The following is a 24,572-nucleotide window of genomic DNA, read 5'->3' as shown; positions in this document are numbered from 1 at the left end:
TATAATGTGTCTCCTCTTTGCCTCAAAAAAAAAAACTGGTCATAACTTTCACCAACTTTGTGAAAATGGAAGAAAGAGAATTGAGGGAAAAGGAGCAAAATAAGAGCAGATGTTCTTAACTGCTCTTGTGTCATTGATTCCTCCAAATAAAGTGTTTAAATGCCTTAAGTAAACAATGCAAAGGGGAAAATTACATCAAAATAGTTGTCAAAACATTAAATAGATACATTTGTAATAAAGTAATATGTGTGATTCTTTAGTAACACATTAAGATCTAACAATGGATATAACCATTATAATTTTGATGTAATGATGAAATAATATTTAAAAACATCTGAAAAAAACTTATGTAATATGAAAACGTCTGTGATTTGTACAGGTGACAAAGGCACAGTTATTGCTAATACTCCTGAGGTTTGTGGCCCATATTCAAACTTGAAGGAAATACCAAATTTTAACTATAGCGTGAGGAAAATAAAGATGTAATTTCTCCCCACCCAAGTTTACAGACCACCTGGATTCTGCCCACTAAACCCCTTGGACACCTACTTTAAGAATTCCTATAACATTTATCGGGTGTCGGGCAGGTGGGAGGGGGGAGTATATACAAACACAACGAGTAAGTTGTGCAACGTTTGGGGGATGGACACACTTGAAGCTCTTACTTGAGGGGGGGCATGGGCAATATACATAACTTTAACACTTGTATCCCCATAATATGCTAAAATTAAAAAAATAAAAAAAAAAGAATTTCTGCATGAGAGACAGACGCGCCCAATCTGTATCATCTTAAATGTAAGATAAAATTGGAATATTAGTTCCTTTAAATCTTTCCAATCATGGTTAAAATTAACGTGTTGTATTACAATTAACAAACCGAGGGGGGACATGTAGTATTTCTTCTTTCCTTTAGTTTCTTGTGTGCAATATTCAAGCACAGGTTAAGTGAATGGAAAACAATTATCTTAATTTTATTACTAAGTTTTTCTAGTGTGACTTTTCCACATTTATTAACAAAACTATTGTTTCCACTTTTCCTGGATTTTTAAATGTTTTCAAGTTCACCTATTTTATGATATACTTCTATGATAAACCACTGTAATATTTTATTGCAAGAATTACATATATATATATATATATATGAATTAACCCAACAAATGAATGGGGACACACATATAATCTTATCATCACTGACCTTACTGTGTTTTACTGTGGTAGACACAGAATCCTAGCTCCAGGGTAATGATTTTAAAGTTGAAACCACAAGAATGTGTGCAGTCAACAATGGAAATTATACTTTGCCCATTTTTCTTGCTGACATCTCTGTATTAAATAGTACAGAAGAAAAATCCAACCACTTTATTATGCTAACGGGTCTCTTCCTTATGCCTAAACTTGGTATTGAACTCAAGCAGGGCTGAAAGTCATTAGGATGCTATATAGTATGCATTAACAAAAAAAGTAGGAAGAGAACCTTCTCATGGTAAACACTCGATATTAATATTGAGAGTTTGGGGTTATAAATCTAATGCAAACACTATTGTAGATATACTAGAATAACTGGGTGGTTCCTAATAATTAGCAGTATCTGCAAACTTGAAAATCTTAATAGGTATTATTAGTGGTCTGAAGATGTTCACTTCAGCTTTTTTTAAATAATAGCAAAAATTTTGAACAATCTATGTAGCAAGAGAAAAGATGATCTAGTCATATGATGAAATAAATGTAGACATTAAAAATCACATTTTTGAAGAATTTTTAACAAATGGGAAATGAATCACAATATAATGTTGAAGGACTGAAGCTATATTCAAAGATGTGTACTTTTATTGAAAACCCCCAATTATATAAAATATATATTCCTTTATTTATTCGATAAGTACTAACTGATCTCCTATTATATGTCAAGGTTTCCAGCAGACCCATTTCATCTTTCAGACCTCAATTTACACAGCTTTAGCTCAGAGTTTTAAAGAATTATTCCAAATGGTAGAATTCATTGTCTATCAATCAGCCATTCACTGAGCACCTACTCTGTGTTCAACAGCGTGCAGGGCAAATACGCAGAAGATACAGGTGGTGGCTGTCTTCAAAAATGTGTGACTAATAGGAATTGACACATTAGAAATGTCTTCTGTATGAACTGATTTCCCTTTTATTTTCTAAAAAAATAACTCTGAGAATAGAGCGAAGTAATATTAAACAAACGGAAAGGGGCCCATGAGACACATCAAAGAAAAGCAAAAGGGAAAGAGAACAACTCGAACGGTGGTCTCTGATGTGATGGCTCAGAGCACATTACCCGATGCTCCATAGGCAACGGTACTTGCCTGTTTCTAAAAGAAGAGAGTCAGGTTTCATGGGATACTCAGGTGGCCACTAGGGGACGCCAGCATGCTAATGTCGTTCTGTGTGTTTCCAGCTTCCCTAGGGTAACCTGGGTTTGGGATTGAATGTAGTTCAAATTGACCAGAAATAACTTCTCCTTTTCCAGTAAAATTGTGAAAATGTGACTCAGGTCACACAGTTAATGGGAGTCTGGTGCTATGGTTTGAATGTGTACCCCTCTAAAATTTGGTCTTGAAACTTAATGGCCAGTGTGATGGTATTAGAAGGCAGGTGATTAAGTCACAAGGGCTCCTTCCTCATGAATGGGATTAAGGCCCTTGTAAAAGAGGTGTCGTGCAGAGTTTGGCTCACTTGCCACCACGCCAGGCAAGGACACAACATCCCTCCCCTCCGGAAGATGCGGCAACAAGACACAGTCTTGGAAGTTGAGGCTGGGCCCTCACCAGAAAACAAACCTGTTGGTGCCTTAAACTTGAACTCCCAGCCTCCAAAACTATGAGAAATAAATTTCTGTTGTTTTCAAACCACCCAGTGTCAGGTTTGTTATAGCGGCACAAACAGACTAAGACAACTGGGAATGAGAAATCAAATATGTGAGGAGTCCCAAGCCATTGTTGAGTCCCAGGTAATATTGAATATTACTATCCAAGAGAAAAAAAATCTATCCCTTCAGCAGGAACTAATTAGTAAACTGAAAAAAAAAATTACTGAAGCAAAATGACAACAAAACCAACGAACCAGTCAAAAGTCAGGAGTTGGAAACATACCTCAGAATTTTTTTTTTTTTTTTGAGACAGAGTCTCGCTTTGTTGCCCAGGCTAGAGTGAGTGCCGTGGCGTCAGCCTAGCTCACAGCAACCTCAAACTCCTGGGCTCCAGCGATCCTTCTGCCTCAGCCTCCCGAGTAGCTGGGACTACAGGCATGCGCCACCATGCCCAGCTAATTTTTTACATATATATATATCAGTTGGCCAATTAATTTCTTTCTATTTATAGTAGAGACGGGGGTCTCGCTCTTGCTCAGGCTGGTTTTGAACTCCTGACCTTGAGCAATCCGCCCGCCTCGGCCTCCCAAGAGCTAGGATTACAGGCGTGAGCCACCGCGCCAGGCCTTACCTCAGAATTTTTTTAAAAAATGTTAAAGCTGCCCGCGGGATTCTAGTGTGCAGCCAAGGTGGAGAAAAGCTCGTGTAAAGCCCTCATGAGATCAAAGTCCTTGTCGTTACAGCCAGGGCCTTTTTCTCTCCAGTGCCAGGGCAAGGTTTCTTCTTTTAAAAATTAATTTTTTATTGTGGCAAAATACACATAAAATCTACCATTAGAGACATTTAGCACATTCACAATGTTGTGCAAAAATCACCACTATTTAGTTCCAGAACATTTTCATTAACCCAAAGGGAAACCTCACACCTATTAAGCAGTCATTTCCCATTCTCCCTCCTCCTGGCCCCAACTGCGGATCCACTTTCTGTTTCTGTGGATTTGCCTTCTTCTGGGTATTTCATATAAATAGAGTCGTACGATGTGTGGTTTTTTTGTGGGTGGCTTCTTTCGCTGGATATGTTGAGATGTTTTCTAGGTTCATCCATGTTCCAGCATGGATCAGAACTTCATTCCATTTTATGACTAGAATCCCAGTTTTGTATTCCATTATGTGGATATGCCACAATTTGGTTATCCATTCACAGGGTTGCATTTTATTATAGTTCAAATATTTGACTCTTTTAAACTGCTCTGTAAAATAGTTGTTGACTGAAATAGAACACTGTTGTTTCTCCTGGAAAAAAAATTTATGGTATGAGCCTGCTTTTTTTTTTTGCCTTAGAAATGTGAAAAAAAGAGATGTCTATACATAGAGAAAAACTTAGAAATATATGTATCAAAATCTTAACAGAGGTATTTGGAGGTGGTGGTACTATGTTCTTATCATTGTTTTCCTGGGTTTTGTTCTCCTCTGGTTTATTCATTTTTTATAATTTCAAGGTATCACTTATTGCCTAACATAAGTTTCTGACATTACATTAGCACTTTATCTAGGTAATGACACGCATGTGTAGAGGCGTTCAAAGTCTTCTCCACTCCTAACCTAGTAAAAAAAGGAGAGAGTAGGGAGGAAGAGAGGGAAAAAGTAAGGTTTCATGGCAGGAGATGTTCTGGAATAAGGCTTAGTGGGGGTTTGGGCAGAGAGAGCTGTGTTAGAAAAATGGGTGGGAGAGGGAATTTTAATAAGTAGAATTCTGATTTTCAATCTACCATGGGGGTTTCTTAAAATGCAAGTAAAGGTTTGAACCATGTTGGCATTGCTTTTTGTGGCTCGTGTGTATTTCTTTTATAGAAACATAACCTTGAGATTGAACAATGTGGCTTCTGGTTTAATAACATATTTTATTTATTTAATTATTTATTTATTTAATAACATATCTGGTTCAAAAACATATTTTATCAAACACAAGAGATTGTCTCAAATTAGATAGAAAAGCTGCATCATGTCAAATCTTGTCCTTTTGCTGTTTAATAAAAACATCATCCTCTGCCTAATTATTTACCTGCCCTGCCCTTCATCCTCCACGTTTCCATCCTGATATTAGATCTAAGACTTGAGAAGTGTACTGCATAATTTTTTTTTTTTTTTTTGAGACAAAGTCTCACTCTGTCGCCCTAGGTAGTGTCCAGTGACAGCATCATAGCTTACTGCAACCTCAAACTCCTGGGCTCAAACGATCCTCCTGCCTCAGCCTCCCAAGTAACTGGGACTACAGGCAGGCACCATGATGACCTGCTAATTTTATTCTATTTTTATTAGAGATGGAGTCTTGCTCTTGCTTGGGCTGGTCTCGAACTCCTGAGCTCAAACTATCTTCCCACCTCAGCCTCCCAGAGTGCTAGGATTACAGGTATGAGCCATCAAGCCCGGCTGATAATATTTTTAAAAAGATATAGGGTCTCACTATATTGTCCAGGCTTGTCTCAAACTCCTGGCCTTAAGCAATCCTCACACCTCAGACTCCAGGGTAGCTGAGTAGCTGGGACTTCAGGTAGGAGCCACCAGGTGCCTGGTATAGTGCAGGAAGCCATCCAACATCCAGTTATTCCTTCCTTCTCTCTAGCAGAACCCTTCCTCCCTTGCCATAATGTAGCCATGTGATCAGGAGACCGCTGGAATCCATCTCTAACCATACGGGTGGATCCCAATTAGTCTAAGCCAATAGTGGCCACCCAACCTCACTTCCTGTCACTGGTCCAGGAGTAGGCACATAAGCTAAGCTGGCCTAAGCAGATTTATATTTCTGTTTGGAGGAGAGGTTTTTCTTCTGTCCAGGATGGATGTGAACAAGGAAGAATGTTGTCACCATCACATAGGACTTGGTGACACAGGCTTCTCTGGACAAGGAAGGAAGCCTGAAGACAGAGCCAGTACAAAGAAGAGGGCAGAGCTGGGAGCAGAGAAACGGAGTCAGAGCCCTGATTATTTCCTGCCTGGAGCCTGCTGCACTTCAAGACTCCCGTTATGTGCAATGAAGAATCTCCTTACTGTTTATGCCAATTCGAGTTTAGTTTCTTATTCCTTGGTGTTTAAAGGTTCTTGATTTTATGACAATAAAAATAATAGTGGCCAACATTTCTTGAGAATTACCTTGTGACAGGCATATTCTTTATATTTGTAATTGTGTTTAATGTTCTTGACAATCTTTCAAGGCAAATACACTATTGTCCTTATTTGTAAAATGTAAGTGATTTTGCTCAAGGTCATGTGTCTAGTAAGAGGCAGAACCAAATCTTTTTGTTTGTTTGCTTGTTTGAGACAAAGTCTCACTATGTTGCCCAGACTAGAATGCAGTGGCATCATCACAGCTCACTGCATTCTCCAACTCTGGGGCTTACATAATCCTCCTGCCTCAGCTTCCCAAGTAGCTGGGACTACAGGCATGCACCATCACACCTGGATAAGTTTTCTATTTTTGTAGAGATGGGGTCTGACCATGTTGCTCAGGCTGGTCTTAAACTCCGGGGCTCAAGTGATCCTCCCACCTTAGCCTCCTGAGTCACTGGGATTATAGGCATGAGGCACCCCATCTGGCAGAACCAAATCTTTCAGAGCTCAGAGCCTGTGCTCTTAACCACTGTGACGAGTCTACTGATAGATGAGGCAGAGGAAGAGAAAGAGGAAGAAGCTTATGAAGAGGCCACAGGAAGAGTAGGAGATGGTGATATTATTATTAATTTTATAATTATTAATATATAATCTTGTTCTCTCCACCTGGAATATCTCATCCCTGGGACACCCTTTGCCCCATGCCCACTTCTCTGCCTAGGAACTTCTATTCGTTCTTTAAGAACTTGACTCAGATGTCACCTCCTCTGAGGAGCCTTCCCACATCTCATCTCCCCAAACCTCCAACCCTCTGGAATCCCACAAAAATTTGCTCAGATTTCTATTATAGCCCAAGTTATATTATAAAGTATTCATTTTCATACCTCCTCCTTGTACTAAATTCAGAACTCCTCGAGGGCAAGGACTATGTCTGATTATGCCTTGTAGTTCCAGTGCTTAGCTCAGCTCATTGTAGGTGCTCAGGGAAAATGAGATTGAAGGGAATCAATCATCACACCTCAAGGACCCTCTGTCTTACCAGGTACCATGCTAAGAGATGTAAAGTTAAAAAGGTCAGGCCTTTGGCCCCTTAAAGTTCATAAACAAATTGAGGATGTGTTCCTATCTTTCAATTCTATGTTATAGAAACCCAACACAAACTAGCTTAAAAGGAAAAAAAGAATATGGGCAGGGGATAGAATTTATTTGTCCTAGGAAGGTTACTTCTATTAATAGTTTCAGGAAGAGCTGAAAATAAGATTCAAGGTTTTCCAACAATATTATCCTCTAGATTAGGTCTCTTTCTATAACCTGCTCTTGGGTGGCTTCATCCTCAGGAATTTTTTTCCCCATGTGAAAGCCCCTCACAGCTTCATGTTTACATCCAATTGTAGCAAAAATAGAGGTGTTTTTTTTTTTTTTTTAACTCCTAGCAAAAGTTCTAGGAGTAATTCTCAATGCTTTTAATTGAGCTACCTGCCCTTCATTGAACCCATTAAAGTAACTCTGAATAGGCCTATGTCACATGCCTACTTCTGGATTTGGAAGTGGGGTTGACCCCATCCAAATCTTATGGATTAAAAGTGAGGGAAGGTTGTTCACCAGAGGAAAATCAAGTTGCTGTTACTAAAAGGGGGAGAAGCTACTAGGCAAGCTAAAACCAACATGTGTCCTCCATAGAGGAGATGTCCTATACATCAGTAATTATACGGTAAGGCTAGGTGTGATGCCTATCTTAAGTGCTTACAGCCAAATATTAGGTAGGAGAAATGGATCACTTCAAGCACAGCTGTCCACAAACACCTTCGAGGAGGAAGCCTATTAACTAGGTCTTTTGGATACGTTGGATTATGGTAGATGAGGATAAGGAGGCCTTTCAGATACGTGGAAAGACGTGAACAACAACGGCAGGGAGGTGAGGATCCCTTGGAGGTTTTCCAAGTTTGCTGGGAACTTTTGGGAATTAAGTCTGGAACTTGGGTTGGGGGCTAGATCTATACATAATCTAATAAGTGCTAATCCTTTATGCAGATCTCTTCCATATATGATCTCAAAAAAGAGTAATTTTGGCAGGCACCAGGAGTAGGATTATTCTTCCCATGTTGCCAATGGGGCAAGTGAGGCCTAGTGCAAGACCTGCCTGCTGAGAGTTCACCCTCTTGTGTCCAGAGATGGAACGGCACAAGAAGCCCAATTTCTGCCTTCCAGCCACAATAAAAATAAACTCTGGGGTTGGAAATCACCAGGACAGCAGCTGTGGCTCAGCCCCAGGGCCAGGCTGAGGACACCTTTGGAGGAAGCTGTGGGAACAACCATATAGGCAGAAAGAAGGTATCTGACTTGCATAATGGCTAAGAGCAGAGACTCTGGATTCAGGCCTGGTTTTGATTCTCAGTTTCATGAGTTAAGGTGTTACCCTGGGCAGATAATATAACTCCTCCGAGCCATAGTTTCCTCTTCTATAAACAAGGTAAAGAACAATACCTTTCTTACAGGATAGCTCATGAGGTCTGAATGAGGTATTGCACATTAAGAACTCAGCACTCTCTTCCTCGTCCCATCTAGTCTCCTCTTCCTCATCTGGTCTCGTCTCCTCGGCCCGTCTAGTCTCTTCTTCCTTGTTTGGTCTGGTCTCCTCTTCCTGGTCTGGTCTCGTCTCCTCTTCTGGTTTTGTCTCCTATTCCTCGTCCAGTCTTGTCTCCTTTTTTGGTCTGGTTTCCTTTTCCACATCCGGTCTCCTTTCCTTGTCCGGTCTCGTCTCTTCTTCCTCATCTAATCTGGTCTCCTCTTCCTCATCCCCAAAATATTTTTTTGTAAGCATCAGTGCTTCATTTCTCTTCAAAGAATTTCATAATCTCCTAGATGATTTCAGGGATATTATGGACAATTTTTGATTCCTGCATCTTTTTGCTGACAACATTAATTTTATTTAAAATCATACCAAATTAATTTAGAACAGATACATTTAAAAGTTATATTTTGAAGTAATATTTGGCCTGCTTTTTAGGATCCATGATAAATTATACTGCAAATCTTTGACTCATTCTTTGCTTCATTTTTTCATTCTCAAAGAGTTTAGAATATTGACAGAAAATATTTTCTGTGAGGCAGAAAAAATAACGAGAATTCACAGATTTTTTTCATCGTTTTGTTATATGTGATAAACTTCCTCTTTTTTATTTTTAATTTTTTGAGACAGAGTCTAACTCTGTTGCCTGAGTTAGAGTGCAGTGGCATCATCATGTAATAGCTCACTACAGCTTCAATCTCCTGGGCTCAAGTGATTCTCCTGCCTCAGCCTATGGGACTAAAGGTTTGCACCACCATGCTTGGCTAATTTTAAATGTTTTTGTAGAGACTGAGTCTTGCTGTGTTGCTCAGGTTGGTCTGGAACTCCCAGCCTCAAGCGATCTTCCCTTCTTGGCTTCCCAAAGTGCTAGGATTATGGGCGTGAACTACTATGTTCAGCCTGTTATGTGATAAATTTCTAAACTTTGTACCTACAGAGTGTTTTGGAAAACCTAATTTACTTCAGGTAGATAATTTTTAACAAGAATATATAATTTAAAAATATTTACATTACATGGTCATGTACCCAAATTGGCAGAAGGTTTCCTTAGTTTATCACAGTTAATTATTGCATTATTAAATATTAGTTATTTCATAGCAATTGTTGTCATAATGAAAATACCTTTAGATTTAAATTGGGAACTCAAAGATACCATTCTGTACAATAAACAAACAGCAGATTATATGAACTGCAATGTGAATGTCAAATTTGACCAGCAACTAAGTCCAGTAGAATGCAGTAAGTTCTTGTTATTCATAGTAGTTATGTTCTATAAAGTTGCTATGAACGCTGAATTAGTGAATACTGAACCACTGCTCCTAGGGGAAGTACAGGGTTAGGTTTCTATGAGCCTCTGGTCACAAAATTTTCATCAACTCATTAATATATAACCATGTTTTATGGGTTTTTGTTTAAACATTTTTTGTTTTATTTTTGTTTTTGTTTTTTTAATATATATTTTAAAATATATGTTTTTGAAATATATATTTAATATTTTTTTTAGAATATTTATTTATTTATCAAATGTTTATTGAAGGTCTGTTGTGCCAAAAGTGCTAGGTTAGACTTTATAAAGGACATAAAGATAAATAATCCCAAGAAACTGTGTCCTTTAAGGGGTAATAATACATGTGCAAAAATAACTGTCACACTATTACACTTTGGCTTGAAAGAGGTATAAAGTGTTGTAATAATTAAAATAAGAATATAATTTTAATAATTGATGACACTTATTGAGAACTTACTTCTGTCCTTGGCACTGTCCTAAGAGCATTGCCTGAACGAATTTACTTCTCCTGTAAGGTAGCCATGATTATCATCCATGGTTTACAGAAAGAAGATAAGATGTTCAAATATCTGCCTATATTTAATATTTTTTATTTTGTTTTTGTTTTATTTAATATATATTCTTGATTCATTAACACTGAACTCACAGCCAACAGCACTATAACTCATGCTTGAATGAAAGTTATCTAACACATGTACTTTCTCTGTAAGGGACAACACAGCCTGATTGCCCTTAGGAACAGTAGACAGCACTTCAGCACTATGCTTGGGGACCATTTAAACAGAGAAATGACTAACAATAAGCACAAAAATGCAAAAAAAAAAAAAAAAAAAAACCCAAACAAAAAACCAACACAAAAACAAAAAGGTAGCACTAAATAGATTGTAAAAAGGATACTTGTTTACAGTACTCAGCTGGGGATGTGTACTCAAATGTGCCTCAAATTCCCCCAGTCTGCACATGTCTATGAATGACTATGGTAGCTTTGTAAGTATTGGTTTTGGGGCAACAAATAAATTTCAGTGAGTAGGTGAACCTGCAAATAATAAGGATTGACTATATTTTTAAAATTTAAAGATATGCACTAATCAGTACATCAGAAAACCAGTTCTTTATTTAGAAGCCCAGGCCGGGCGCGGTGGCTCACGCCTGTAATCCTAGCTCTCTGGGAGGCCGAGGCGGGCGGATTGCTCAAGGTCAGGAGTTCGAAACCAGCCTGAGCAAGAGCGAGACCCCGTCTCTACTATAAATAGAAAGAAATTAATTGGCCAACTGATATGTATATAAAAAAAATTAGCCGGGCATGGTGGTGCATGCCTGTAGTCCCAGCTACTTGGGAGGCTGAGACAGAAGGATCGCTTGAGCCCAGGAGTTTGAGGTTGCTGTGAGCGAGGCTGACTCCACGGCACTCACTCTAGCCTGGACAACAAAGGGAGACTCTGTCTCAAAAAAAAAAAAAAAAAAAAAGAAGCCCAAGTCATTTTAGGTTTTATTCAATTACCCAATTTATTCTTCTTTTATAAGTCAAAGAAACTAGTATATATTTAGCTTTTTAGAATAAGACACTTTACTTCTATAGTTGAAAAAATGTAGAGAATTTGGAGGCAAGAGATCTCACTTAAAATACCTGTACTGCCATTTAAGGGGCATGAACATGAGCAATTTCCTTCTCTGAGCTTTAGCTTTCGTATCTGCAACAAAATGATAATAATACCCAATCCAGAGGCGTTACTAGCACCAGAAATAATAACTTATGCAAATTATTTTTTTTTAAAAAAGAGGCATATGATAAGTACCCAAGTGCTAAGACTCTTATTTTCCTATAAACAGTGGGGTTTCTTCAAAAGTTTTAGAACAAGGGAATAACCTGATCAGATTTGGATTTTAGAAGAATAATTATTGTGTTGTTTCGAAAATGGATTAGAAGTAGACTGCAGTAAAAGCCCATATTTAAAAAGAGAAAAATTCCTAAAACCTACTCTAAGCCAGTAATAGCAAGAGGAGGAGGTTTGGCCACATGCCCGAGTAGCTTGTCGCCCTGCCCTAGCCTGCTGCCCCCGTCTCCCTGTCGTGAGAGAGCTCGGCTCGATAAACCACTTTCTTAGAAATCCAAACTCCAGCTCTTCTAGGGGAGCCCCGCAGAGAAAAGACTTTAGAATTAATTAGCTGTGAGATGATTCAGAGGACAGAGGAGTCCAAGAAACCCCTTACAGCTCTTCACCCCACATTTCCCATAATCCTCCTGGTTGGCTGACACTTTTCCTACACAGAGACACCTGGTGAGGTGGTTCTCCCGGCACGAGGTGAGGTGGTTCTCTCCTGGTTTTTTGCCAGAAAGGGCTCTCTCTCCTTAGATTAGAAAAATATTAACACTGTTTGTCCAATTTATCCCTCCAAATTTTCCCTGAAATATTAAACTATTCTAAACTTGCGATTTTACAACTTAAAGATCACTTCAGTCAAGGTCGGGGATGGTGGTGGTATTATCTATAACAAATCTTTTAGACTAGTTGAGGAAATATCAATTAAATTTGAGTTAATAAGTATTGAATCTATAGTCAAATAAAAATCATATAGATCTAGAAAATGTGCACTTTTGAATGTTTTTTAGAAACTTATATTTACCCAGCTAAAATATCTTGAAATGTACTTTACTTTTTTTGTTTTTTTTTTTAGAGACAGGGTCTCACTCTGTCACCCAATCATAGCTCACTGCAGCCTTGAACTCCTGGGCTCAAGCCATCCTCCTGCCTCAGCCTTTTGAGTAGCTGGGACTACAGGCATGCGCCACTATACCTGGCTATACTTTATATTTTTGATAAAAAAGATTTTGTTTATTTTAAAAAATTCAAAACTTCAATTTTATTTATTTAATGTTTATTTATTTTAATTTTTTTAAGAGATGGAGTCTTGGTATGTTGCCCAGTTTGTACTCAACTCCAGGGCTTAAGCAATTCTCCCGTCTCAGCCTCCCAAGTAGTTGGGATTACGGGCATACACCCCCATGCACAGCTTGGATTTTGCTTTTTAAAAGAACAATCGTGATTTACCTTAACAATGAAACAGAGCCATCCAGTTGGTTATTTTTCACAAAGTGCGCTCTCCGTGGTTCTCTAAGCTCTGAGCCTATTGTAAAGTCATAAAATGGATCACATTTATTTTAGGTGAAAAAATATATTGGAAATGGTCATATGTATGGGGAAAAGAAAGAAAATTGACCTTAAAAATAAATGAAGTGAAAATTTACGAAAATCTTTGGACATGACATTGATAAATTGTCTTACAAACAGCTGTATGTCACAGTAGAACAAATAAGGCATGGGGCTCTGTTTTAGGATGAATTGATAACGTTAACATCACTGCTAAAAAAGGGCTCATTTATTAGAGAGATAAAGTAGGGATTCAGCAAACAACTAAAATAAGGCTAGGAAAGGACTGAGATTGTTTTTAAAGACCTTTAAATGCTGTTACTCACTGTGATAGCAGTATAAGATTTCAGTGGTCCATATTTCAGCAAGTAATTTTCTGTTAGATAAATAAAGTAGTTGTTTGCAGCCTTTGGCAACATTTCATTCAGTGAAGTATTAGACCATTCAGGCTGCCATAGCAAAATACCTTAGACCTGGCTAAGTAGTAAACAATAGAAATTTATTTCTCACAGTTCTGGAGGCTAGGAAGTCCAAGACCAGTGTGTCAGCGGACCCGGTGTCTGGTGAGGGCCTGTCCCTTATAGATGGATGTCACCTTCTTGCTGCATCCTGCCAGGGTAGAAAGGGCAGGGGACCTCACTTGAGCCTCTTTTTTTTTAAGTTTCAAAAATATTTATTCAATATAAATACATAGATATGTCACTTTTAGAAAAAATTTTGCTTTTAAAAATATTTTTTCATTAAACATTTTTAAAATTTTATTTTATTTTCAATTGACATATGATAATTGTACCTATTTATGGAGTACACAGTGGTGTTTCAATACCTATGATGTAAAATGATCAGATCAGGGTAACTGGCATATCCATGATCTCAAACATTTACCATTTGTGTTGGGAACATTCAATATCCTCCTAGCTGTTTGAAACTATATAATACATTATTGTGAACTATAGTCATCCTATAGTGGTAAAGAACACTAGAACTTAGTCCTCCTATCTAGCTGTAATTCTGTACCTTTAACAAATTTGAGCCACTTTTATAAGGCCACTGATCTCACTCAGGAGTGTGGAGCCCTCATGATTTAATCACTTTCCAAATGATTAAGGGCCCACCTCTTAATACTATCACATTGGGTATTAGGTTCCAATGTGTGAATTTGTGTGTGTGTGGAGGGACATCAGCATTCAGACCATAGCAAGTTGCCTAGGAAACCATTAAAATCAAACCTACTCTTTTCATCAGTCTTTGGACAACTGAAAGTAACAGAAGTGGTTTCAGTGACAAGCTTCTAAACATAACTCAAAAGCATCAAAAGTTGTTATCATATTACAAATTTTCCTATGACAAGCACGTACATTTGTAAAACAAACAAAAAGGAGGAAACCAAAGTCATAAACTTATGACACCACAAGAAAACCGTAAAATACAAGCTCTATTCTGCAGTTAGAACAGATAGAGCTCTTCATTGCCCTGAAGAGCTACTTCTCAGGCATTTTTATTGTCTCTGGTATTGTGTTTATTTCATATATATTCCAGCATACTGGGATTATTAAGAAGTTTCAGGATAAAATTTAACATTATATCAGAGTAATCTGGATATTCTGGTTTAAACCGGATGTGCCCTGGACTTTCTGTTTGTCTTCTCCTATGGGCCCCTCAGACTAAATTTGTCCCAAACTAAACTCTGTCTCCTCTCTCTGCTTTGTCTGGTTGCTGCCTGATCCGGCCTCACCACGCTTTCAGCCCGGCTGGCAAGCTCGGACTGTCAATTCCACCTCCAAATCTTTCCCCTCTTCACCATCACCACTTCCATTTCCTCTGGAGATAGTGTCAGATGATGTGTACAAGGCTCACACAGCTAGTAGCTTCCTGTCTGTTGTCACTGTAAAGGAAAACAGAAGTCTGGACTGATGTATTGCAGACTCTAAAGTACTGCCCACACACGGAGTTTTGTGAGAAGTCTGGACTGGAACACGCTTTGTGCCCTTTCACTTCCCTCCTATGCTTAAACTCTTATCAGACCTGGAGTGACCCCTTACCCCCACTACAGACCCAGTTCCTCCAAACTGTCATGCCCTCCAGGGTCCAACCTGGGAGTCCTCCTACTCACCCCCTTGACATCATCACATCCCGTCATCAGATGCTGCCTTGAAGAGTCACTTGGCTCATGTCTTGACATCCCAAAAACCTCCAACGCATCTGGGTAGGGGTGAGCCTAGCACTTTTTCTGCCTTTGCTTACCACAGAAGTCCATTGCTTTTCCATACAGAAAAATCTGTTTCGCAAAGATTTTTAAAGACTGAGCAAATTCATTATCTTTTGTTCTCATAAAGAAGAGTTACAGGATGACCAAAGTAACCAGAATTAGACTTTATAACATGGACTTCTGAAACAATTGAATTAAAGTTAATAGAAAGGGGACTTTCTCAGGTTGGTGCTTTTCCAAGTGCCTTGAATTTTGATTAATATTGTGTTTCCTCTGCAAGTGTTAGTTTGTTGAAAAATCCAACAAGTCTGTAATGATTCTACTGCGAGGAAAGGCTGCAACTTGAAAATATACTTACCACGAATTATACTTTTTAAAGAGCTTTTTAAAAAATGTTTCTTCAGGTGAAAATGTTGAGGTGATTCTGGATTGGATACATGGCAATGTCACTGTTAGATCAAAAGCCATTGTCAAGACCAAGAAGTCCTCAGAGACGATATGGATTCCGGTAGGATGATCGGATGGAATATGAGGAGAGCTGCCACAGCTCTGATTTTCTGTAAGTTTCCAAAGGCACATGGGGCCACCAAGGGCTTTAACGTGAAGTGATCGCAGGTTCCATTTTCAGGTTTTGCTAAAAATTGTGGGACTTTAGGCAGGTTACTCACCTCTGTGCTTTAGTTTTATAGTCTGGGGTCTGACTGTCACTCTACCACTTCCCAGCTGTGTATCTTGGGCAATTTATTTCATTTCTCCGTAACTATTTCCTTATCTTACAAATAGATTATTCTAATATCCACTGCATAATCTTGTTTTATTTAAGGAGATCATGCCTGGGAAGCACCTAGAACAGCTCAGGTAAGACACACACCTTTCATGAGAAGCCGTGGCTGTTACTAACACTAGTATTATACTATCACTTGTGTTTTCTTGCAGGATTGTTGAGAAGGTTAAAGGAAAGAATATGCACCAGGACAGGCCACCTAATTTGTGGCGCCCAGTGCAAAATGACAATGCAGGACGCTCTGTTGAAAAGCGACTGAGAATTTCAAGACTGGGACAGCAGAGTGTTAAACCAAGCGCAGCACCTGGGCCTGTGCAACCGCATAGGATGCACAGCTACAAAGACAGCCTGGGGCTCACAGCCGCATCTGCACACAGTGGGTGCTAAATAAATGCTCCATTCACCGTTGTGAACGCTCCTTTACCTCGCGAAGGCCAGCACCGTTAACACTGCCCACTCACTGTCACTTGCCCCTTACCTAAGGACGAGGCCTGGAATTGTGCTTACGGTGGTGGAGTCCCAGCGGGAAGGCTGACCCCCATCCCCGCGGACCCGAATCGCTTTGGCAGGGTCTCCAGCTGGGTCTCTGCCCCTCGTCCAGGAGTCTGTCCCGTGCCCGGGGGCGCGTCCCCGAGGCCGAAGGCGGCCGTGCGCAGCGGGCGCCGCCGCCTCCCCGCGGTGTTTACCTGTTGCCCGAGGCGACGCGCCCGCCGGCTCCCCGCGCCGCGGCCAACCTCGGGGCCGGCCGGTCCCAGCGCCCCGCGGGGCTCCGGCCGCTATGAGCCGCGGCCGCCTCTCCGCCTCCAGGCGCCTGGACGGGACCAGCGACGCCGCGCTGGGCGCCACGTCGCCGGTGCGCCAGGTACGTCCCGGCTGCGGCCGCGGGACAGGGGCTGGGGACGCACCACCCCGGGAGGCGCAGAGGCGCCCGCGCGCGCACCCCTTTCCTCCCGCACGCGTGGGGAGCACCAGCGCGGATGTGTCTCCCCTGGGCAGTGGACGGGCCTGCCAAGCGCGCTGATTTGGGGAAGCGACGGTTAGGACCCGCGTCTGTGCAGTGCGTGTGAAAGCTGGGTTGTGCCACGCTGCGCCGCTCACCGCTGAAGCTGGCTGAATTGGAAAGGTCGGCTGGCTCCTGTAGTTCCTCTCTGGAGCAAATGATGCCGTCTTTTAACTGTCTCTGCTTAGCTACTGAGACGCGATGCAGAGCAATTCCTTGAAAATCTAACGTGGTAGGATTAATGCCAGCCCCGGGTGAAGTCGCTGGCCTTTTTGTTGCGAACTATTCCAGAAACAATAATTCCCTTGTCGCTGGATCCATTTGCTCATTCACCCCCAGGAGTCACTTAGGCGCTGGGGACTTCCGGGCAGACACGCACACGCGCACACGCACGCAAGTGCTGGCTGGCTCAGCCCCGGGCGAGGGTCCACCTCTGGACCTGGCCTTGGGGACCACCGGGTGTCGTGTGTGTCGGCAGCAGTGGCCAGAGACGGGAGAATTGTGTTGAGCTGACCTGCTAACCTAAGAGGTGTCTTCGATATGGCCATGGGGACCTTATATACCCCTGGGGATATATTAGATTCAAAACAGGAATTGGAGCCTCCAGCATGCTGTCAGAATTCTTCTGATATTCAGCAGCTTTGATTGTTGCTTTTACATCTCACTTGTATTTAGATTTCTCAGGTTCCTGGCATATTTGTGGAAAATTAGTACCATCATGTGCAAAAAAATTTTTTCTTTCATCTGACATTTTCCTATTTGACTTTTTACTACATTTTATTCCAATACAGTGTCTTCTACAAATTAAGACTGTTAGCCCATATATAAATATGTAGTATTTTTATATTATTTATACTTTTTGGTGAGCCCATTGAAAGTATTAATAAATTACAGACATCAAGCCCCTTCATCCCTGAATACTCCGGTGTGTATCTCTGAAGAATAAGGGCATTCTCTAACCAAAACACAATTATCAAAATCAGGATATTTAGCATTGCTACAATAGTATTATGTATACTATCTACTAAAATTTTGCCAATTATCCCAATTATTGCTAACAATTTTTTTTTTTTTTATTTCAAGGTCACACATTGTATTTAGTTGTTATGTCTCTTTAAACCTGTAACAGTTCTTCAGCTCTTTTTGTTTGTTTGTTTTTGATGATACTGACATTTTTGCATAGTCCAGTTTATTTGTTTTATGGAATATGTTTATCTGCTTGTTTTTCATGGTTAGATTTTTGGTAGGAATACTATACAAGAGATATTGTGTCTCAGTCCATCACATCAAGAGGTGCATGATATCAGCTTATCCCATTATTGTACTGGTGATGTCCCCAGCTGGTGGCATCTTCCAGATTTTTCCACTGTAAAGGTCCCTTTTCCCCTTTAGCAATAAGTAAGTAATTATATTCATTAAGTAATTTTGATTTACATAGGAATTTTTAGAATGAGTCACTGCCTACATAAAGGAAAATTTCCATCAAGCCTAAGATTTTAATTGGCTTGAAAAGAGCTAAACTTTATTGAGAACAAAAGTAGAAGTAGAAAGGCCAGCATTTATTATGATTACATGTTCAGTTTGCAAAATACTTCATGAGACAATCTTACAATTTAGGTAGAAAAGGCAGAGATTTCCCATTATATAGAGGAGGAAATGGCTTACTCAGACGAGGGAGCAGGGACTTCAGTATCTTTCTTTTGAATGTTTTGTACTTTTTTTTTTTTTTTACCATCCTGCATTGAAAAACATTAGAATAAAAAGCAGCAATAGTTTGCAACTTTCTGAAGAAACAGAATATTTAGGGACTGAGGTATTAGGTTTGGAACAGAAACTGAGTTCAAACTATCTTGATGTTAGCACTTAATCTGTGACACCTTGGTCAAAAAAATTACTTAATGTCTCAGAACTTTAGTTTCTCCATCTGAAACACAGGATCATCACACTTATCACACAGTGTAGTTTGGGGATTTTATAGTTAATATAAGGGACCCAATAGAGTGTCTGACAGAATGACCGCTTGTCTCTATTAGCTATTATTATTTTTTACAATTTTTGGAATGTGTGTTGGTGTCGACACCACTACCACCCACTACTACCACCTTCACCAATACCCACATCAGTACCGCAGCTGCCCCCTCAACAATCAGTTTATTGAGGATCTGTGTGAGGGACTAACAATACAAAACTGAATTTGACACCGTCCCTGCTCTGTTTACAAAGACTCAAGAGCTCACAATCAAGAGAAACAGACATATAAAAAGATGACTCTTTCATCAGTGTCCCCCATGAACCAAGTTTAATGCTAAACTTTTCTCCAGTTGGGTTTACCTGTAATCAAATCACCAGCAGAGCTTACTAAGCTCGAAAATGTGCCAAATACTAAGACCAATATTATGAGAATCAAAGCAGAGCAGGTCAAGCATAGAGGACAGAGATATGCTTTGGGGGACATTTACAAACACAGCTTTCAGTGGACGGTATAACTTTGTCATGCATTTGAAGTAATGCTACTGAATGAAAAATGTGACCAAACTATAAAGTAGTATTCATGGTCAGCAAAAGGCTATAGTAGTAGGTTAGTGGAAAGTGCTTGGATTTTGTGTCAGAGGCCACAGGCATATGGTGGCTGGCAGGGTATGTTTCCACGTGTTTTCACATGCCCAGAGAACCTGAATCAATGGGTTGGAGTTTCAGGCCATATCACTGTTGGAAATTTGAGCAAGTCTCTTTCCTCTGTGTAAAACAAGGGTTAATTGGAGTAACTGATGGGATTGTTGTGAGAACTAAAGGTAAATAGCAATAGTCTATCAACAGCTATAGTTCCTCAAAGCAAAAGACTTGGTGATATATAATTATAAAGGAGCTGGTTATATATAATCATAAAGGAAGTAAAATTTGTTTTTCTTTTCCTTCCACCATTTCCGCATTTTAAAAAAAATTGTGTAAAACACACATAACATAAAATTAAAATAAAATTAAAATTAAAATACACATAACATAAAATTTAGTCTAGTGGCATTAAGTACACTCACACTGGTGTGCAGCCATTGCCACCATCCATCTTTAGAACTTAGTTCATCTTGCAAAACTGAAACTCTGTGTCCATTTAAGAATGACTTCCCGTTCTCTCCTCCCCACAGCCCCTGATAACCACCATTCTACTGTCTGTCTTTATGAATTTGACTATTCTGGGTAGCCTGTTTGAGTGAAATCAAACTGTATTTGTGGTTTTGTGACTGGCTTATTTTACTTAGCATGTCTTCCAGGCTCATCTATGTAGTATATGTCAGAATTTCCTTCCTTTTTAAGGCTGAATTCTGTTCCTTTGTATGCATATGCCATGTTTCCATTCATCTGTCCATGGACACCTGGGTTTTTATTTCATTTTTTATTTTTTTTTGAGACAGAGTCTCACTTTGTTGCCCAGGCTAGAGTGAGTGCCATGGCGTCAGCCTCGCTCACAGCAACCTCAAACTCCTGGGCTCAAGCAATCCTCCTGCCTCAGCCTCGTGAGTAGCTGGGACTACAGGCATGCGCCACCATGCCCGGCTAATTTTTTCTATATATATTAGTTGGCCAATTAACTTCTTTCTATTTATAGTAGAGACAGGATCTCACTCTTGCTCAGGCTGGTTTTGAACTCCTGACCTCGGGCAATCCGCCCGCCTCGGCCTCCCAGAGTGCTAGGATTACAGGCGTGAGCCACCGCGCTCAGCCAACACCTGGGTTGTTTCCACTTTTGGCTATTGGAAATAAGGCTGCTATGAACATGGGTGAACAAATGTATCTTTGAGACTCTGCTTTCGATTCCTTTGGGCATATACCTGGAAATGGAATTGCTGGATCTTGTGGTAATTCTATTATTAATTTTTTGAGGAACTGCTATAATGTTTTCCATAGTGACTGTACATTTTACATTCCTACCAGCAGTGCACAAAATTTTTATTTCTCCACATTCTCACCCACACTTGTTATTTTCTGTTCTTTCTTTCTTTGATTGTAGCCATTCTAGTGGGTGGGAGGTGGTATCCATTTCCACTTTTTAAAGAATCATTTTGTCTCTCTTCTGCTTTGCTTTGCTTCTTTTTGTTACTATTGTTGCTCCTCCTTTTTATCAAAATCAAATTTAAGAAAAGATCTGATTCTAATCACATCTTCATATGAATCTAAGCTAGAAGCCTTTTTTTATAGGCATAGAGAAAAGTATCCCAAATTTTCCCCTCCCCCAAAAAAACTAAAAATGGAGAGAAAAAGAAAGAGCAAGGAAAAAAGAAAACACAAAATGATAGTTGAAAATAATATAAATATATCAACAATTTCAATAAAAATATATGGACTAAATGCTCAGTTAACTGACAAAAATCATCAGATCATATTTTAAAAATTCAAGTTTATGCTATTTATGTAAAACACATCTAGACAAAAGGATATGGGAAAGTTGAAAGTAAAAGTGTATAAAAAGACATACCAGGGAAATCAACAAAATAAAGCTGATTAGTTATATTAACATTATGCAAAATACTTTTAAGGCCAAAATGCATTACTAGAGGTGAAGAGAGTCACTACATAATGATATAAAATTTCATTAATCAGAAACTTGTAATAGTTCTAAATGTGTGTGTACCTAATTATATAACCACAAGGTATAAAAACAAAAATTGACAGAAGTAAAAATCTGTAGGAACAAATAGACAAATCCACAACTAAAGAGAATATTTTTAATATACCTCTTAGTATTTGGTAGATCAACCACACAAACATTTGGCAAGAAAACTGTTAAAAGTGCCCAAATGAATACTTGGTTAAGTCATTGTGAAGAATAAAAATGTATAAAATATTTGAGATATGGTCATAAGAGTTAATAGGATAATTTTTTCCCTTTGCCCAAGAGAATAAATAAATACATTTAGATCTTGAAATAATCAATTGGACAAAAGCCTAGAAAGTGTACTCAATTGGTAGGGATTATATTAGATGAGTAATTAGTTTTCCTCTTGTTTTAAATAAAAAGGCTTTATATTATTAAAACTAAATCATGACTATATAATCATGAGAAAACATTAGACAAACTCAACTTGAAGGACATTCTTCAAAATACCGACCAATAATCTCGGAAAGTGTCAAGGTCATGACTGGGGGAGACTAAGGAGGAATGAAAACTAAATGCAGTGTGGAAGCCTGGATTGGCTCCTAGACCAGAAAAAGGACATTAGTGAAAAAACTGATGACATTGGAATAAAGTCTGTAGTTTAATTGGTAGTATTGTAACAATGTTAATTTCCTGGTTTTAATAAATATACCTCAGTTATGTAAGTTGCTAACATTAGGAAAAGCTGGGTAAAGGGTATATAGAAACTCTCTGTTCTGTTTTGAAACATTTCTGTAATTCTAAAACTATTTCAGAATAAAAAGTTTTAAAAAACAAATGATAATCAGTTAATTTATTTGGACATCCAACTTTATTTTAACTTTAATATTTGGTTTCTCTTGGTATCTAATGATTTTTTGGCCACCTGGCTTCAGAATGCAGTGTGAGATAAAACCTTCAAAGAACAGGTAGGAGAGAACCTTTTGAACACACAGAGTAGGTTTTTATTTGCGTATTTTAAAAAGATTGTGTATTTACTTGGCATTACCAAATACAATGTGTAGTATACTTCAAACAATAGTAAATACTCCTTGGTTTGTACTTGAGTTGACTAATTATAAATACTTATTTTTCCATGGTCAAGGACATTTAAAATTTTTTTAATTGACAAAAGGAGTAACATTTGCTGTACTAGGAATTATTTATGCTATGCTCTTTTACCCAAGGTTTCTTTATTTCTTTGTTTGGCTTCCAATTTTTTTCCTTTGAAATTAGTGCATTGGTAGCTTTGATCTAAGGCAGAGAAGTTCAAAAGCATTGCTGAGGTAGACCAGTAGCACCTCACTCATTCTTTTGCTGATAACAAGCACAGCTATTGATTATAGCTTTTATAGCTACATGTTTAGATATTGTTTAAATAAAATATTTTAAATATTGCTTATAAAAATAAATTTCCTTCTTACTTGCAGTAGGGGATGTGTTGGTCTCATGAATATAAATATCTGAATTATATTTCTGAATAACTGAAATGACTTCCTTTTCATTGATTGAATTTACCCTTAGGCTTCACCTCTTGAATTTTCCTTCCTAGCTTTTTATAAAAATGTATTTTTCAGCATATTAAGGCCCTCTTAGTCTAGCCTCAATGTCAGTGCAAAGGGGAATGATTTTAGACTTGACTATAATTGCCACATTTCCCTAAGTCTCTTCTACTTTAGGTAAAAGAAATGGATAGAGAATACTGAACTCTTTATGTAGAAATTTTATGAATGTTTGGAGTAAGCAAAAATGGGAATGTAGGAGGAAATGTGAGCCATAGATATTCTGCTTAGTGAATCATACATACACTGTGTTAGTCACCCATTTGGCAAACATTTATTGAGTCTTAGATACTCTGTTAGGCACTGAAGATACAGAAAACTCTTTCCTTCAGTAACTATAAAATGAGTGCCTATTATATTTTATTTTTATTAATTAATTAATTTATTTAAAGACAGAGTCTCACTCTGTTGCCCAGGCTAGAGTGCCGTGGCGTCAGCCTAGCCCACAGCAACCTCAAACTCCTGGGCTCAAGCGATCCTCTTGCCTAGCTTCCCTAGCAGCTGGGGCTACAGGCATGCGCCACCATACCCGGCTAATTTTTTCTCTGTTTTTAGTTGCCCAGCTAATTTCTTTCTATTTTTAGTAGAGATGGGGCCTCCATACCTCAACCAATCCTCCGGCCTCAGCCTCCCAGAGTGCTAGGATTACAGGAGTGAGCCACCACGCTCTGCCCACGTGCCTATTTCAAAGCAGGCATTATTTTAAAATAGATCCCACTCTCATAAAAGTTATATTCTACAAAAAAGTAAAAAATAGATAAACAAAGTAATTTCTGGGAGTGGTATTTCATGCTTTGAAAAGAAAAGAAAGCAGGAGAACAGGGTAGAGATTGAATGGGGTGAAGGTAGGTCTCGTTTGTACAGGGTGGGTGGGTGTGGCTCTCTAAGGAGAGGATGTACTGAATCTGAACGGTGCTGGAAGGAAGGAGTGTTGTGGGAACCAGCAAGAACAACACCAGGCCCTCAGGTGGGGAAGAGCTTGATGTGTTTAAAAAGAGTGCAGTTTGTGGAATGTTCTTCAATTTGGGCATATCTAATGTTTCCTCATGGTTAGATTCAGGTTAATCATTTTTGGCATTTTTGACGATTCTGTGAAAGGTGTTGTGTTCTTCTCATTGCATCACAGAAGGAGCCTCATGTCAGTTTATTTCATTATTGATACATGAAAGACAAAGAAAGGCTGGGACATTGTTCCACATTAAACAGACTAAAGATACCTGACAACACATGCAATGTATTTATAGTTGCTCCAAGGAATATTATTGAGATAATCAGTGAATAATACAGTGTCATTGTTAAATTTCTTGAATTTGACCATTGCACGAAGAAGAATGTCCTTGTTCTTAGGAGATACAAGCTGAAGTATTTAGGGATAAAGGGCCATAGCATCTGTGAATTGCTTACAAATGATTCAGCAATCATATCGTAATATATGCATAGA

The 24,572-nt window shown here is 39.0% G+C and overlaps 1 protein-coding gene across 1 annotated transcript in view; it reads left to right on the top strand.

The window, feature by feature from the left end:
- The first annotated feature begins 16,637 nt into the window (after nucleotides 1–16,637).
- Nucleotides 16,638–24,572, top strand: part of CCDC170 (coiled-coil domain containing 170) — a 96,938-nt gene continuing 89,003 nt past the window's right edge. Inside the window, exon 1 of the mRNA XM_012740916.2 lies at nucleotides 16,638–16,801. Coding sequence (XP_012596370.1) covers nucleotides 16,718–16,801 — 84 coding nt within the window. The 5' untranslated portion in view covers nucleotides 16,638–16,717. The remainder of the gene's footprint in view (nucleotides 16,802–24,572) is intronic.

The sequence above is a fragment of the Microcebus murinus genome, chromosome 5, assembly GCF_040939455.1.
Source record: "Microcebus murinus isolate Inina chromosome 5, M.murinus_Inina_mat1.0, whole genome shotgun sequence".
Lineage (NCBI taxonomy): Eukaryota > Metazoa > Chordata > Mammalia > Primates > Cheirogaleidae > Microcebus > Microcebus murinus.
This window is presented reverse-complemented; position numbering and strand designations above follow the sequence as displayed.